At 41.7% G+C, this 17,247-nt stretch overlaps 1 protein-coding gene across 1 annotated transcript in view; it reads left to right on the forward strand.

Moving 5' to 3' along the window:
• The window catches only part of LGR5 (leucine rich repeat containing G protein-coupled receptor 5), a 197,427-nt gene that overhangs the window by 109,078 nt on the left and 71,102 nt on the right, over window positions 1-17,247 (forward strand). Inside the window, exons 5-6 of the mRNA XM_088452470.1 lie at window positions 12,826-13,041; window positions 14,998-15,069. Coding sequence (XP_088308596.1) covers window positions 12,826-13,041; window positions 14,998-15,069 — 288 coding nt within the window. The remainder of the gene's footprint in view (window positions 1-12,825; window positions 13,042-14,997; window positions 15,070-17,247) is intronic.

Genomic DNA, 17,247 nt, shown 5'->3' on the forward strand with positions numbered 1-17,247 from the left:
GCGTCACAGAGACCAGCAGAGAGCAGAACCCCCGGTAGATGCAGTTAGGAGCCTCTGATTACTAATAGACAATTAAACAACATTTAGGCAATTACATAACTGTAACTATTGAGGTACATTGGAAGGTGAGACAAAAATCATAGGCAAACATTTATTTTAACCATGTGCACCACAATCGTCTTATTCATCCTAAAAATGGGGCCTGTTATTTTACACATTGGGAATATTGGAAATGTACTATTAAGTATAACTTCTTTCTACAGCATGCAGCATGAGTTATTATGCTTGTTAGGTTTGTTCTTTTCATGATCCCTTAAATAAGATTGTGTATCTCTCATCTTCTTGAAAACGGAGATGAAACCCCATTGGTGGTATAAAAACCCTGGTGTTCAGTAACTGCATTAAGGCAGAATGATAGTAATTAGTGGGAATGTTAAACAGCTGGGTAGCAGCAGTGAGATAGAACGATAAGTCTTAGAACAGAAACTGCACTATGGCTAAGGGAAGGATATTGGCAAAAAGTAGGATTGCTTTGTTCATTCAAGCTGAGCTGTGCCCCTTACATAAAGGTGTGCAATTTTTAGTTTCCTGTTTCATGCTGTTCACCAGGTGTCTCTTGCATTATGGATTTGCACAAGGAATGCAATTTCTGGAGCAAGTTAAACAATTAGGAGGACAGTGGACGGGGTTAAGAGCTTTAAGGCAACAAAGTAACCTTCACAGAACTTCCGCCCAAATGGAGGCTTTTGTTAGAGTCTGCATTTGAAGTTGGCAATGTTTTGTGTCCATTGTGTAGCAGGATACGCAAAGATCAGGTAACTCCCATTTAAAGTCAAGAGCAGCTGTGAAATGGTAAATGGTTGTTAACTCACTATCACAACTGCTATCTTGTCCTTTGTTACTTAAATAAAATTACTCGTATTTGTCTATTATGGAAAAATCCTCGGAGAGACTGAGCTCCTTACTATTCATACAGAAGAATGACTGCTACATTGTACCACAGAGAGAAGTGCTTGCTAGGGGGCTAACACACGTCTGTCCGTTTACTTGCTTGAATTGGTTATGCTACCACTGCAGCATCTTGTGACAGGGGTGTAATGAGAACTTTGTTGGCCCCATAGAAACATTTTGAAGGGCCCCCCCAATGCTTCTAGAAACTCCTCTTTCTGCAGCGGTTGTTTATTTAATGCTCCATTATAGTGACCTACTTCATTGTATGCCCCATAGTAGTGCCCTAGTTTATTAAGTTTATTTATTTTATGCCACACAGTGCCCCAGTTCTTATTATTCCATATTATAGTGCCCCATTTCTCAAAATGTGACACAGTTCCCCTACTATACATTATGCCACATTGTAGTGTCCCCAGTTCACATTATACCACACAGTCCTACCAGTTTACAATATACCACATTGTAGTGCTGAAGTTCTCGGTATGCATCACTGTAGCCCCAAATCACATTATTCCACACAGTGCCCTCAGTTCATATTATATCACATTCTAGTGCCCCTTATTCACAATATGCCACAGTGTAGTGCTCTCAGTTAACATTATGTCACATAGTGTTCCCAGTTTGCATTATGCTACACAGTGAACCAGTTCATATTATTATCAAATTGTAGTCCCCAGTTCACATTATGCCACATTGTAGTGCCCCTAGAACACATTGTCAAACATTACCCCCAGTTCACATTATGTAGACTGTCTTTTACTGTATTTAATACAGACACCTGTTCTTACTGTACCGTTTGGTACTGATGCTGATGTGAGCTGGATGCAGGGGAGGCATGCCCTGGAGGTGGGCCCCCTAAGCTTCTGGACCCCATAAAAATGGCACCCCTACCCTACAGTCATGGGCAAAAGTTTTTAGAATGACACAAGTATTGGTTTTCACAAAGCTTGCTGCTTCAGTGTTTTTAGACCTTTTTGTCAGCTGTTACTATGGTATACTGTAGTATAATTACAAGCATTTCATAAGTGTCAAAGGCTTTTATTAACAATTGCATGTCACTTAGTTATCACTTTTACCTTATGGCAAGGTGCTCCATCATGCTGGAAAAGGCATTGTTAGTCACCAAACTGTTCTTGGATGGTTGGGAGAAGTTGCTCTTGGAGGATGTTTTGATACCATTCTTTATTCATGGCTGTGTTCTTTGGCAAAATTGTGAGTGATGCCACTCCCTTGGCTTAGAAGCAACCCCACCATGAATGGTCTCAGGATGCTTTACTGACACAGGACAAAGACTTTTGGCGGATGGTCTGGTGTCAAGATTTGTAGCAAAGAAGCCACTTCTTTCCAGGAAAAACATCAGGGACAGACTGATATTCTGCAAAAGGTACAGGGATTGGACTGCTGAGGACTGGGGTAAAGTTATTTTCTCTGATGTATCCCCTTTCGGATTGTTTGGGGCATCTGGAAAAACGCTTGTCCTGAGAAGGAAAGGTAAGCACTACCATCAGTCCTGTGTCATGCCAAAAGTAAATCATCCTGAGACCATTCATGTGTGGGGTTGCTTCTCAGCCAAGGGAGTGGGATCACTCACAATTTTGCCTAAGAACACAGCCATGAATAAAGAATGGTGCCAAAACATCCTCCAAGAGCAACTTCTCCCAACCATCCAAGAACAGTTTGGTGATGAACAATGCCTTTCCAGCATAATGGAGCACCTTGCCATAAGGCAAAAGTGATAACTAAGTGGCTCTGGGAACAAAACATCAACATTTTGGGTCCGTGGCCAGGAAACTCCCCAGACCTTAATCCTGTTGAGAACTTGTGGTCAATCCTCAAGAGGCGGGTGGACAAACAAAAAGCCACAAATTCTGACAAACTCCAAGCATTGATTAGGCAAGAATGGGCGGCCATAAGTCAGTATGTGACCCAGAAGTTGATTGACAGCATGCCAGGGCGAATTGCAGAGGTCTTGAAAAAGAAGGGTCAACACTGCAAATATTGACTCTTTGCATAAACTTAATGTAATTGTCAATAAAAACCTTTGACACTTATGAAATGCTTGTAATATTACTTCAGTATACCATAGTAACATCTGAAAAAAGGTCTAAAAACACTGAAGCAGCAAACTTTGTGAAAACCAATACTTGTGTCAGTCTCAAAACTTTTGGCCTTGGCTGTACACCACTGGCTATAATTGTTACATAAACATAATCTGTATTGTGTCAGCAGTGCTACCTAATTGTCTGCTTATTAGGAAACATTTAGTAAATACATACTTAAAGGCTGTTCAATAGCTAATTTATATGAGAAATCCTATAACATAGTATTATATCATTTACTCTGAATTTCAGCTTCAGAGACTCATCACATGGACATCTAGCATAACTAGGTTACATAGGAAAGAATGGATTAGAAGAGTGAGGTGAGACAAAAAATGAGATACTGAGACATCTACTAGTGAGATCACCTAATAAGAAGTTTTAATATTATTTTATTATGTATTTATTTTTATTTACTGTATTAAGTTTAAGATTCCACAGTTTTTCTCTATTTTCCCTGAACTGTGACACATTTGAATCAACCATTCCTGGCTATCATCCCTGGTACAAATATTTGTATAATCTGCAAAAAGACATAACTTCCTTTGTAGACCACAAGTACAATCACTAATGAATACATTAGACAAAATAGGACCCAAGACTGACCCCACTGGTTGCCAGCCCTTCATCTGAGCTTACGCCATTAACTTCAATACACTCTCCTGTCCTCTAACCAAATCGTATCCATTCCATATTGGGTTTCTACTTTCTGAATTCATTTATTGTGGTAAACTATGTCAGACTATAATATAAGTAAGCTATATCCAGGAATCCACTATGATCTATCACTTTAGTTACTTAGTCAAAACATTTCACTGCATTTAAAGTATCTGAATACTTAAGTATGAGGATATATAAGTACCCAAGTTTTTTACATCAGGGAGAGTAAAGCTGGGTACACACCTATTCAATCCTTGGCCCATTCACCCAATATTGGATGATCGGGCCGACGATTGTGTAGGTGTGTATGCTGTACCGTTGCAGGACCGTTATCCGATAAACTGCTCTTAACGCTCCAGCAACAGTCAGGATCTATGTCTGCACAGTGTGTATGGTGCTCTGCAGCAGCTGACAGAGGGTCATGCTGGGTTCACACTGATCGACTGATCGGGAGAGTTTAACCCAATCAGCTTGTGAACGAAAAGGTGTGTGCCCAGATTAAGGGTTACTATCAGATGTTAGAACACCAGTTAGGTGTCAGTTTTCTTAGCCAGGTTTTCAAGGAGTGTGGTTAGGTATTTCATATAAATAGGCAGGAACCTGCTCCATTTTGCTCTTTCCAGTTGGTGATCCCTTCCGACTCACCCGACTTGTTTGGTTTTTATTTTCATTGGAATGTAATTTCGTGGGCTTTTTTCTAACAGGGCAGGCACAGCTTGGCAGAAAGCCAAAGCGTAGAGATCAGGGGCATAGAGAGCGGCACCGGGCTGGGTACTGCAGGGAGTGTGGCCTAATCGCACCACCAGGGAAGTGCCGTACTTAGATTCAACCAAGGGCATATCGGGGGAAGGGGGGGCGCAATCAGTGAGATCACTTCCTCAAGTGAAGGCAAAGGAATACTGTACTGTTGAGCTCAGTGGTAGCAGGTTCTCTGGACCCCCCACAGCCCAGCACAAAGCATTGTGTGCTAGGCTGGGGAGAGAGGCTGCTGCCACTAACAGGTGAAAGGGGGGGGGGATGGACTCAGGTCCTCCAATAAGCCTGGGCCCGGGAAATTAGTACCTGTTCACCCCTCTTGGCGCCCTCAGTGGCCTGTTGTGGCACAAGAGTGTTTGGGTGGCAATTCCCCTTTCAGAGCAGCAAGTTTCAGACTACCTCATGGAAGGACCTGGTCTGATCTCAGGAAGGGACCAGTGCAAAACCAATTAAGGGAGAGGTGGTACTGCCCAATCCTGTGTGCGCTGAAGTGGAAATCTGCCCTGTCTATTTAAATGTTCTTATTGCTCTGTGGCCCAAGGTATGCCTGCTTATTTCCTGCCACTACATAATAATAACCAATTATAATTCTAGCAATAAATTAGTTTGTGACCTCATACGTTGTGTCTTTCTTTCTATAGTCTAGCTTAAGTGGAGGTTTATAGTGAAATGATAAAACCACTTGGTGACTTATTTGACACGATACCTCAGCAATAAATCCAAAGAAAATAGTTACAATTCTTAATAGGAATTTCCCTATTATTGAAGTGAGAATCTATAGATATCATATTTTCACTCCTGACGTTTTTGTGTAGTGGAACTTTATGTTCTATTCTCCAATCACATTGAATTACACCTGTCAACAGCAATTGAAGTGATCGGTTAAAAGTGCAGCAAGCACTGCTGGTACTTCTGTTACTTGTACCTTTGGGTGCATAACACCTGGACCACATCCTCTATCGTAAATATAGTTGTGTCTTCAGTACAGCAAAATGTAACTTTCCCCTTTAGCGTAGGTGATCTTTGAATTTTCAAAGAGTAAAATGATTTACAGTATTTAGGCAGCCTGCAAATTCTTTGTCTATTCAATTTGTAACCTTACTTTTCCTTCATTTTTTTTTTCTTTCACTAATGATTCTACAGAACATGTTGTCACTTTTTTTGCTGATTGTGAAATCTCTTCTAGTGCTTGCAATACAGAAATTGAAGTGCTCACATAGAGGGTTTTCTATGTGCCCAGAAACACAGCTTGTGTATTTGAATCACTTAGTATGTAACAGACTGAGGGCTGGATTCATTAGCCGAGAAAAGCCGCAGCTTGGCGAAAAGTTTTCACAGTTGCGAAGTTTTCGCACAAAATGCATATCGTGCAATCCTATTGTCAAAGTTTTCCCATGTGCGAATTCTCCATAGACAAAAACCGGCAAACTGTTTTCATCATCTCAGAGCAGGTGAAAAGTTGTGGAAAATCCCTATTTTTGCTTAGAAATATGGGGACTTGGGGCCTGATTCAGACCCGCTCGCAAGCGGGGTCGATGGTGGCCCAGTGCGCACGCGCGGCATGTACCATGCGCATGCCCCAGAGCGAGTGAGAACTTCACTCGCTCCGGGGCTCGCAACAAAACGGGGCGGCTGTCGATGTTGATCGACAGGTCACCCCGTTTGTAGGCTGGTAGGGGGGGTGGCTGAACAAACAGAGGCATTCCCGAAGGAATGCCTGCCGTTTGTGGGCGTCCCTACTGACATCACTCGTGATGTCAGTAGTGGACTTCCGGCTCTATTAGAGCTGGAAGTCCACTCGGCATTGCGAGTGCTGAGACCCTACTTTAGGGTCTCCTCGCAATGCCGATTGTCGTGATAATCACGACCATCTCCTGCCCACTTGCACTAGCTGTGGGTGGGCACCCACAGCTTAGCGAGCGGACAGGAAAGAAAAAAAACTCCCCGCCCTGATTCAGAGCATGCGCTCGCAAATAGCGATCAGCTGTGAATCAGGCTCTTGGTTCAGGATCCCTTGGGCATCCCCCCAATGACTAATTTGGCAAAAATATTTTTTATTAATTAAGAACCCCAAGTTACCTATATTAAGGGGTACAGATTTCCCTAAATTCACTTGTACTTTTCGCAGGTTACTCCACGAACAGTTTTCGTGCAAATACGTTTTTGCGTCTTTTGAAATTGGATAGTGCAAAAAAACGGGAGCACGCAAAGACAAATCATGTGAAAATATTGCACCAAAACATGCAAATTGTGCAAAAACTTCCCCGATGTTAAGTTTTTGGTTTATCACATCTAATTGAATTCCCCCTGAAACTGCTTTCAGAGCAGCCTACTGCTTCATGCAGGCCAATCAAAGTCAGTGCTGTATTCCCTGATCTCCTCTGGGTGACACAGTGTGTGCACAGAGAACAAATTATAATTGGTCAGCATGGTGCAATGATCTGCTACAGTTCAGAGTAAAGGCCCCCATACATCAGCAAATGATTGCCGCTATCGTGCAATTTGCAATCGATTGTGTATAAAAATCTTTCCCTTTTTCAATCGATTGCAGATTGCAGAATTGTCACAATCGATTGAAAAAGGGAAAGATTTTTTATACACAATTGATTGCAAATTGCACGATTGCTGCAATCAACTGCTGATGTATGGGGGCCTTAAGTCAAAGAGCCACTGAGAATGAAGCCACATTTCATGATGGTGTAAACAGCATTTTTTAATGCATGGACAGACCCTGTCCTGTTCCTGCCCTTTGAATGTTGAACATAACATGGCAAGTAGGAATAGCAGTTACCACACCAACTGCCCGGCCCATCAGAACAAAGCAAACCTGTTTGGGACAGTATTACAGAGCTCCTAAATCAAGACAGCTGAGAAGTATGTCACATATCAGAGATTTAATCTATTATCCCGAGAATGCCCTCTGTATTATATATTGATTACTAGAATTCTCTGTATATTGTGTAGTGTTTTGTATAGTTGTCAGCAGAATGCTCTCTGTACCGCATCAGTTTCTAGAATACACTTTGAAATTAAAATTGGTTACTAGAATTTATTTTGTATTGTTTAGATGACACTAGACGCTCAATACATGGTACAGTGAATATTACAATTTTCTCTATATTGTATAGAGGTCACAAAAATTTGCTTTACATTGAATGCACATGCTCTCAGGGCCTGATTCAGAGCCGCTCGTAAGCGGCCACTCGTTCACTCCGAGCAATGTTCGCACATCTGTGCATGCGTATGGGTCGTAATGCGCATGAGCCAACCAGTCAGTGTGGTCGGAAATCGTGTGTTCGCAAAATAGCGAGTGCCTGCTAATTTGAGTGACAGGATGAGGCATTTGTGGGTGGTAAAAGGGGAAGGTGCTTGAAAACGGGGAGTGATGATCCTAACGCAGGCGTGCCAAACGGTCAAAACGGGCGTTTTAAGGGTGTGCATAATTAACAAAGCAGCGTCATCGGCCACGTCACTTGGTTGTCTCTTAGCCTGAACTGTTCGCATGATTGCGGTAGGAAAATCCAACCACAAGCACTGCGGGCAGTTCAGACGCCTTTCTATTAATCTGATAAATAGCGGAGATGACGTATGATGCGAACGGCAAAGGGGCGTCTTTACAAAATAGCGAGCGCATGTTTTGTTCGCTCGCTCAGACATAGAGGCGTCAACAGACCGCAAAGAGCGAGCGCTCAATTTAAATAGCCGGCCCCTTTTTCTGAACGAGCGAGCGCAAATAGCGTCCGGCTCTGAATCAGGCCCTCTGTACTGGAAAATAGTCACTAGAATAAACTCTACATTGAACACCACTGAATATGGGCTGTGTGGTATTTTATTATACATCTTTGAAATAAAAATATTTCATATACAGTAATTCACTGGCTGTATAAAACCACACACACAAGTTTGACTGTGATTGGACAAATAACCATTATTTTAAATCTTGCTTGGAATTTATCCCAATCTAGAGTGGAATCCTGGATTGAGCATATCCTGGGAGTTTCATTAAAATATACAGTTACTTTCAGGGTCTACACATAACTAAAAAGTCAACAAAAAAATCCTCAGCCTGTGAAATAAAAATGATTCTGCCCGAGGTATGTCTGATGGAAACATCTAAACATTTCAACCTTGTCCATTTCTTGATAGAGCTTTGACTTGTTTGGATTTATAATCTGTTTTTGTATTGCAAACACTTGTCAAAGCCTGACACCTACATTTCAACTGCTGTGAAGCCCTGGTGAGCTTTCTGGTGGGGGGGGCATTAGAGGAGCACTGTTAGCAGCTGGCATTTCTGTATGCACACAATACTCTGCTGGATGGACACTTATTTTACTGTTTGCTGATACTTACATTACTTTTACAGTTTGTTAATTTACATAAATAAGTGTAAAATTCCTACAATAACAGGGTTGTGTATACACATACTGTATATAAAATAATTATATCCAGCTGCAGGGAGTTTTGCACGTTTAAGAGCCAGTATATGTTACTCTCAGAACTGTTTCCATAAAACAGATTGATACATGTGAAACTATCACCATGTGTATGCTATATTGTTTACACATCTCTGTATATAGACACGAAAATCATGCCAGTAAAAATGGTGTCGTAACTCCTGGGTGCGTTGCAGCATATTTACAATAGAGCTTGTACAGCATTGGGACTTACCTGGGAGAAGAGGTTGTCCCAGAATTGCACATCCAATCTCATAGCTGAGCAAGGCATGTCCCAGTGATGTCCAGTACCCCACCCCAGCAGCATCACATTTCCTACCCCTGTGTTACTGTACCTTTGATCTTTGCTAGTGAGTGACATTCATATAACAATTGCTAGGTATATTGATATAATTATAAATTGGTGGACATTTTACCCTAAATACACTGCAAATCTTGCTAAAAATGTTTATATACTCTAAGCCGTAAGCACTGGAAGACTGTTTGATTCCATCACCCATGGCCAATAGATGATACTGCTGCAGCTGCATTTCTCTGTCCCATATGGGTTACTGTAGCAGTTGTATTTCATCACCTTTGGCCCATACGTGGTACTGAAGTGGCTGTATTTATACACCTATGGTCCATAAGTGGTACTGCATCTGCGGTATTTCATCACCTGTGGCCCATATGTGGTACTGTAGCAGCTGTATTTAGTCACCCATAGCCCAATAGTGCTACTGCAGCAGCTGTATTGTACCTGTGGCCCATAAGTAGTACTGCAGCAGCTGTATTTTACCTGTGGCCCATAAGTAGTACTGCAGCAGCTGTATTTTTCCTGTGGCCCATAAGTAGTACTGCAGCAGCTGTATTGTACCTGTGGCCCATAAGTAGTACTGCAGCAGCTGTATTTTATCTGTGGCCCATAAGTAGTACTGCAGCAGCTGTATTTTACCTGTGGCCCATAAGTAGTACTGCAGCAGCTGTATTTTTCCTGTGGCCCATAAGTAGTACTGCAGCAGCTGTATTTTATCTGTGGCCCATAAGTAGTACTGCAGCAGCTGTATTTTATCTGTGGCCCATAAGTAGTACTGCAGCAGCTGTACTTTATCTGTGGCCCATAAGTAGTACTGCAGCAGCTGTACTTTATCTGTGGCCCATAAGTAGTACTGCAGCAGCTGTACTTTATCTGTGGCCCATAAGTAGTACTGCAGCAGCTGTACTTTATCTGTGGCCCATAAGTAGTACTGCAGCAGCTGTATTTTACCTGTGGCCCATAAGTAGTACTGCAGCAGCTGTACTTTATCTGTGGCCCATAAGTAGTACTGCAGCAGCTGTATTTTATCTGTGGCCCATAAGTAGTACTGCAGCAGCTGTATTTTATCTGTGGCCCATAAGTAGTACTGCAGCAGCTGTATTTTATCTGTGGCCCATAAGTAGTACTGCAGCAGCTGTACTTTATCTGTGGCCCATAAGTAGTACTGCAGCAGCTGTATTTTATCTGTGGCCCATAAGTAGTACTGCAGCAGCTGTATTTTTCCTGTGGCCCATAAGTAGTACTGCAGCAGCTGTATTTTACCTGTGGCCCATAAGTAGTACTGCAGCAGCTGTATTTTACCTGTGGCCCATAAGTAGTACTGCAGCAGCTGTATTTTACCTGTGGCCTGTCACAGCGTCGCCGAATCTAGGTCTTACTTACCTGGTCCGGCGGCGCTGGGGACCAGACCAGCATGGGACAGCGGGCGGGAGATCCCTGGCACCCGCTGTCAGCTGTTCCTCTCCTCCGTCGGCTGTGTGCAGGCAGCCACGGCTCCCATAGGAGCGCACGCGCTGCTCTGCATAAGATTTAAAGAGGCAGGCACTAGAATAGGGAGTATTGATTTGGGTTGGGGTTGAACTCTGACCTTTAAAAGGAAGTTCCTGGGAGCACTCCAGTGCCAGAGTATAGGCTCCAATCCCATACTCCAGCGTTCCTGTGCATATCCTGACTTTTGGTTCTGACTTTGGCTTGTTCATGACTCTGATTCTGCGTTGAAATCTGGTTCTGACCTCGGCTATTCCCTGTGACCCGTTTACGCCTGCTCCATTGTACCGTCTCGTCTGTTTGGCTCTGACCCGACTAGTCGACTACGCTCAAGTCTCCTGCATACCAACCAAGTTCGCCAGCACCTGTATAGGGAAACCTAACCTGAGGGCTGCGACCTGTGTGTCGGACACAGCCAAGTCCATACCGTCTTGGGAGGGTCCCTGGTGAAAACTGCTGGCACATTAGACTCCGCGCCTCAGGAATAGGTCTAGCCAATTCCCTGAATACGGGTAGCATCCACAATCCGTCTGAGAGTTTGTGACATGGCCCATAAGTAGTACTGTAGCAGCTGTATTTCATGAAACGCTGCCCAAAAGTGGTACCAAAGTAGCTGTATTTTTATATTCTCTAATTTCTCAAGCAATGTTTCTAGTCCACTTATCACTAAGGGGCTGGGATATAACATTTCAAAGGTTTCTAAAACAATGTGAGAGAGCCAATATCTTTTCCACATCTTTCCCAGCCCCACACTCTTATCACTATTCTTAAAAGAAAAATAAGTTTTAATTTAAACAGCTAATTGTCCCAACAGTAAAATCAATCTGCTTATATATTCAAAACATAACACTTTCCACGCTTGTTTGCTTTCTCTAAACCCTTCCTAAAAAGGCTCAATGGCAGGTTAGTTTCAGTTAGCTGCAGAAAACAATGATTGGCTAATTAGCTGCGAGCATAGAAAAGCACTGTGACAATACTGGAGTCCATGTCAAATGTCAGCAGTACTGTGCCTTTATGAGAAAAGAGCGCATAGAAGTTTCTTATAGAGACAAATTGCTCCATGAAGACAGCCATTCCAGGTCAGTAACACTTTTTAAAAAGATTTTGTCACTCTTGATTTGGTAAAGATCGCACAGTTTGATCGAGCACTGGAGCTCCTTCAGACCCGCTCGCTAAAAGCATTCGCTTGCACTCAGCGTATGCAAATCCGGCATACACCCAGCAAGGCAGGCGATCGCACGGCATGGCATAAGCACGCCCACTATGTCTTGGTGTGCAATCACTTTAAGTATGCAGATGCCCACCAGCCTGTTTTAAGACGCCCACTTGCGTCTCCAGGAAGTGTATGAAACCATCGGTACATCGAGGACCATCAGATGCTATCACAGTGCTTGAGGTTGACTATACCCTGCCGCAAGCACTGCGATCACTTCAGTGTGAAATACAACCAGGTGACGTGTACAATGACGCTGCCTTTTAATTATGCACGCCTCTGAAACGGCGTTAGGACATTCAGGCACGCCTGCGTTCATACCTGCACTCCCCTTGTGAATGGCCAGCCCCTGTCATCACCCACAAACGGCTTCTCCTGTCACTCACTCTGCTGGGCAGTCTATGCTCAGCGAGTGAATGCTTCCCGATCTCTCGCACTGGTTCGCGCACTGCATACGCATGTGCAGATTGCTAAAATCAGCCAACTACGAGCGAACGCATCCTAGCGAGCGGGTATGAATCAGCTCCACAGTGCGCTGTACATGATGTGACCCCATAGTAATGGTTCCATGATTTTACAGCTACTGTATCACTTTCTACCTGTTGTTAGGTGGTGCTTGTTCTTGGTGTAATAAAATGAAGAAAACACTATAAGCAAGTAAAAACTTGCTTAAAACAGCATTATAAAACATCATCGTTAGCAGTATAATGTATTACCACTCAATATCTAAAATATGTGCTTGGCAGCTTGAAGTTTAAGTACATACATATTTTATATATACTTACAGTCAGCGGACTAGGGGGATGTGGATGAGATAGACCTAGACCCAGTTCTTAATCACATTCTGTCACACTAATGCTTTACAATTACTCTGTAAATAACGCTAGGCATGTTTTGTTTTTACTCTAGGCGGCTGGATGCAAATCACATCAGCTATGTGCCACCAAACTGCTTTTCCGGGCTTCATTCCCTTCGTCACCTATGGTTGGATGACAATTCTCTGACTGAGATTCCAGTTAGGGCGCTGGAAAATCTGTCCGCTCTACAGGCCATGACCTTGGCATTAAACAAGATTCACCACATACCAGACCATGCCTTCAGGAACCTGTCAAGCCTTGTAGTCTTGTGAGTTTGTGTTTATGGATTACACACTGGAGGAGAAATAATCACTGAGAGTCATTGGAGAATTGATAGTAATGAATGATGTAACCATTGAGGTTTAGCATATGTTTCTGGATTACCAGTAAAATCTCAGTTCCCATTTGTTTTGCACAAAAGTATCGCTTTCAAGAGAGACGAGCAAATTACCCAATTAGCAAAAGGTCTCATTATGTAATATAATATACATAATTTTATGTTAAGTTTATTTACTTTTCCTAATGCATATATATTAGCAACCATCAGTGTTCTGTGTAAAATGGGCTTATTCCCTCACAATTTTTAAAGTACTTCTGTAAGAAAAAATTGGACCCATGTCCTTCTATTTGAGGGAGAAGGGATGATGGGTAGAAAATAAATGTCAATAACTGTTACCTGTAACCTACTGCAATATTTAGGTCCTTTTGAGGAGGAGAAAAGGCCGGGACTTCCCACAAATGCATCTTATACACAACGTTCTCTCATTTCTACACTCACTTCACAAACTGAAATTATATTTCTTCACTGCACCAGTAAATTAGCTACACCCTTGTGCCTACTTCATGCTTTACCAAATCATATCCTAACTCTGCCCAACTGTCCCCTTCAGCCTGTACAAATGTAGGGGTCTATTTACTAAGCAGTGATAGCAGACAGAGTGAAAAGTGATAAGGTGCCAGCCAATCAGCTTCCAACTGTCATTTTTTCAAACACAGCCTGTGAGATGACAGTTGGGAGCTGATTGGCTGGGACCTTATCACTTTTCACTCTGTCTCCTAACACTGCTTAGTAAATAGACCCCTTAGACTACTCTGTATATGCTTCCATCTTGTCTTACAACTCCATGAACCTGTGCAGAAATTGAAGCGCATTCGCGCAAATCCAGGCATGCAGCAGAGTGGGACATTTTGTGCTTCATAAATTACCTCCACTGTGTTCAGACAGCTTGTCCTATCTTCATACAAGCCTTGCAGAATATACAGTTTTCAGAATAATTCATTTTTCAGTATATTATCAAAATATAATATTTAACAGTTATTGTAAGTGCAATGCTAGTTGAGTTGTTATTAGGAAATCAGTCAAAACATTGTTATGATAGGGATATGTTGAATTAAGCTATCTTGTGTGGAACATGTAAGTTTGGACATTACACTGCTAGAATATTAATACAGGTTTCAGGAAATTGTTAGCCAGCAGGAATTTCCATTTCTTTTTGGCGGAAATATTTCCCCGAGTAAAATGTGCCGCAGGCAGACATTACATTGTTGAGCCTCAAGAGACACATAAGAACATTTTGCTTATTAACATTCAGTTACAAAGTTTCTTCTGTATGTCCATAGGACACATTGAGGTCTGTACTTAAATTGCAGTGTAATAAGTTTCTAATAATGTATGTGGGATTTGAAAAACAGACCCAGACCCGATTTTATGGGCTTTTGATACGTTTTAAATTCTTGGAAGGCTAATGTTGACAAAGTAACGTTTCTAACATATTGTTTTGTCTAAGTTTATTCATTTTGAGAATTGCACCTTTCAAAATGATTGTATAGTACTGATAATGCATTCTGCTTCTGAGTAATGACTGAGCCTCTGTATTGTACCATAGCCTGTTTCCGAGGCTGTGCTTTGCATATTAGTATGTCGGCATGTTATAGAATAGCAGTGTAAGGAGGTCCTAGAAACCTTGGAGATCAGAGGACAAATAATACAGCACATCTTCACAATTCATTCTTGCATCCTAAAGCAGCTGCCAATCTTTTTGATGGAGGAAAGTGAAAACCTCAGGAGCATGCCCTCCAATAAATTCTTTTGCCGTGCTTGACTTGTATACAATAAGTGCATGCTTGAAAACACGTTTCTTTAGAAGCGCTCATTGAAGAAGTTTGCATAGGTTCACTGTGCGCAGCATGCTATCCTGACTGTGCTTTTAATGTTCCCCTGCAGACATCTCCATAACAATAGGATCTACTCCCTGGGAAAGAAATGCTTTGACGGGCTCCACAGTCTGGAGACTTTGTGAGTTGACCTCTTATTTGCTTCAGTCCTTTCACTGTTTTCATTGATATTCTAAAATGAATAAAAAATAGCTCAAAAGCCAAACATGCTTTTTGGCTTGCCTAATTGCAAAGTGTTTAGTGCAATTGTTCATATGATGACTGTATAAAACAAACCCTGTATCTATTAACAACACCTCTGAGATATCCCTTCTGTGTCTCTTTTAACCATTACTCTAGATCTATAAGATCTTCAAATACAGAATCCCACATACAAGGATTTAATTCTCCAGCTAATTGGCTCTTTAGATAATTTTTGTTTGTTCCTTAGTTTTTTATCAGTTTGAAGCGTACAATTTACCATAACTTGTAAATGCAGCACAAAGTTGCTGATAACAATGATTCATCTTTGCCATCTGATTTAGAAAGGAAAGTGATGATCATGTCACAAATTCCAGAATGATTCTGAATTTGTTTAGAGAACCCCTGACACAGCCCTAATTCGATAGATCAGATATATTGTTGGATCGCTTTGCTCATCTGTAGTATAACTAGAAGGTGTTTGTAGGGCTGTGATATAATGTCTGTGCTACGCATATAAATATATATATATTATAGCAAGTAAAATAAGTATTGAACACATCAACATTTTTCTCAGTAAATATATTTATAATGAGGCTATTGTAATTACATTTTCACCAAATGTCAGCAACAACCCATGCAATTTACACATGCAAAGAAATCAAACCATAGATGTCCATAAATTAAGTTATGTGTACTAATGTGAAATGACACAGGGAAAAAGTATTGAACACATGAAGAAAGGGAAGTGCAAAAAGACATGGAACGCCAAGACACCAGCTGAAATCTATCAGTAATTAGAAAGCAATTCTCCCCTTGTCAGTGCAAATTGATATAAGCTGGTTCAGTCCCTGCTGATGGCCTATAAAAAAAGGTGTCTCATTAGCAACGTGTCACACAAGAAACATCTCTTGATGGGTAAAAGCAAAGAGCTCTCTCAAGACCTTTGCAACCTTATTGTTGCAAAATATATTGATGGCATTGGGTACAGAAGGATTTCTAAACTTCTGAATGTTCCAGTGAGCACTGTTGGGGCCATAATCGGTAAGTGGAACATCATTTCACCATATACCGGCCACAACCAGGTGCTCCTCACAAGATTTCTGATAGAGGAGTGAATAGAATTATCAGAAGAGTTGTCCAAGAGCCAAGGACCACTTGTGGAGAGCTTCAAAAAGACCTGGAATTAGCAGGAACAATTGTTTCAAAGACAACAATAAGTAATGCACTCAACCGCCATGGTCTGTATGCAAGCTCACCATACAAGACTCCATTGCTGAAGAAAAAGCATGTTGAAGCTTGTTTAAAGTTTGCTGCACAACATTTGGACAAGCCTGTGAAATACTGGGAGAATATAGTCTGGTCAGATGAGACCAAAATTTAACTCTTTGGATGCCATAATACACACCATGTTTGGAGGAGAAATGGCACAGCACATCGCCCCAAAACACCATACCAAAGGTGAAGTTTGGAGGTGGGAACATCATGGTGTGAGGCTGTTTTTCAGCATACAGTACTGGCATACTTCATATCACTGAAGGAAGGATGAATGGAAAAATGTACCGAGACATTCTTGATAAAAATCTGCTGCCATCTACCAGGATCATGAAGATGAAACGAGGGTGAACATTTCAGCAAGACAATGATCCCAAACACACGGCCAAGGACACAAATACACAGCCAAGGACAATCTCAATTGGTTTCAGAGAAAGAAAATAAAGCTGCTAGAATGGCCCAGCCAATCACCTGACTTGACTCAAATTGAAAATCTATGGAAAGAACTAAAGATCAGAGTTCATAGAAGAGGCCCATGGAACCTTCAAGATTTGAAGACTGTTTGTGTGGAAGAATGGGTCAAAATCACACGGAGCAATGCATGCGACTAGTTTCTCCATACAGGAGATGTCTTAAAGCTGTCATTACCAACAAAGGCTATTGTACAAAGTATTAAATACATTATAGTAAGCATGTTCACTACTGTTTCCCTGTGTAATCTCACATTATTACACCTAATATAATTTATGGACATCTATGGTTTGATTTCTTTGCATGTGTGCATTGCATGGGTTGTTGCTGACATTTGGTGAAAATTTCATTACAATAGCCCCATTACAAATAT

Source organism: Taudactylus pleione, unplaced genomic scaffold, assembly GCF_031769625.1.
Source record: "Taudactylus pleione unplaced genomic scaffold, aTauple2 ptg000038l, whole genome shotgun sequence".
NCBI lineage: Eukaryota > Metazoa > Chordata > Amphibia > Anura > Myobatrachidae > Taudactylus > Taudactylus pleione.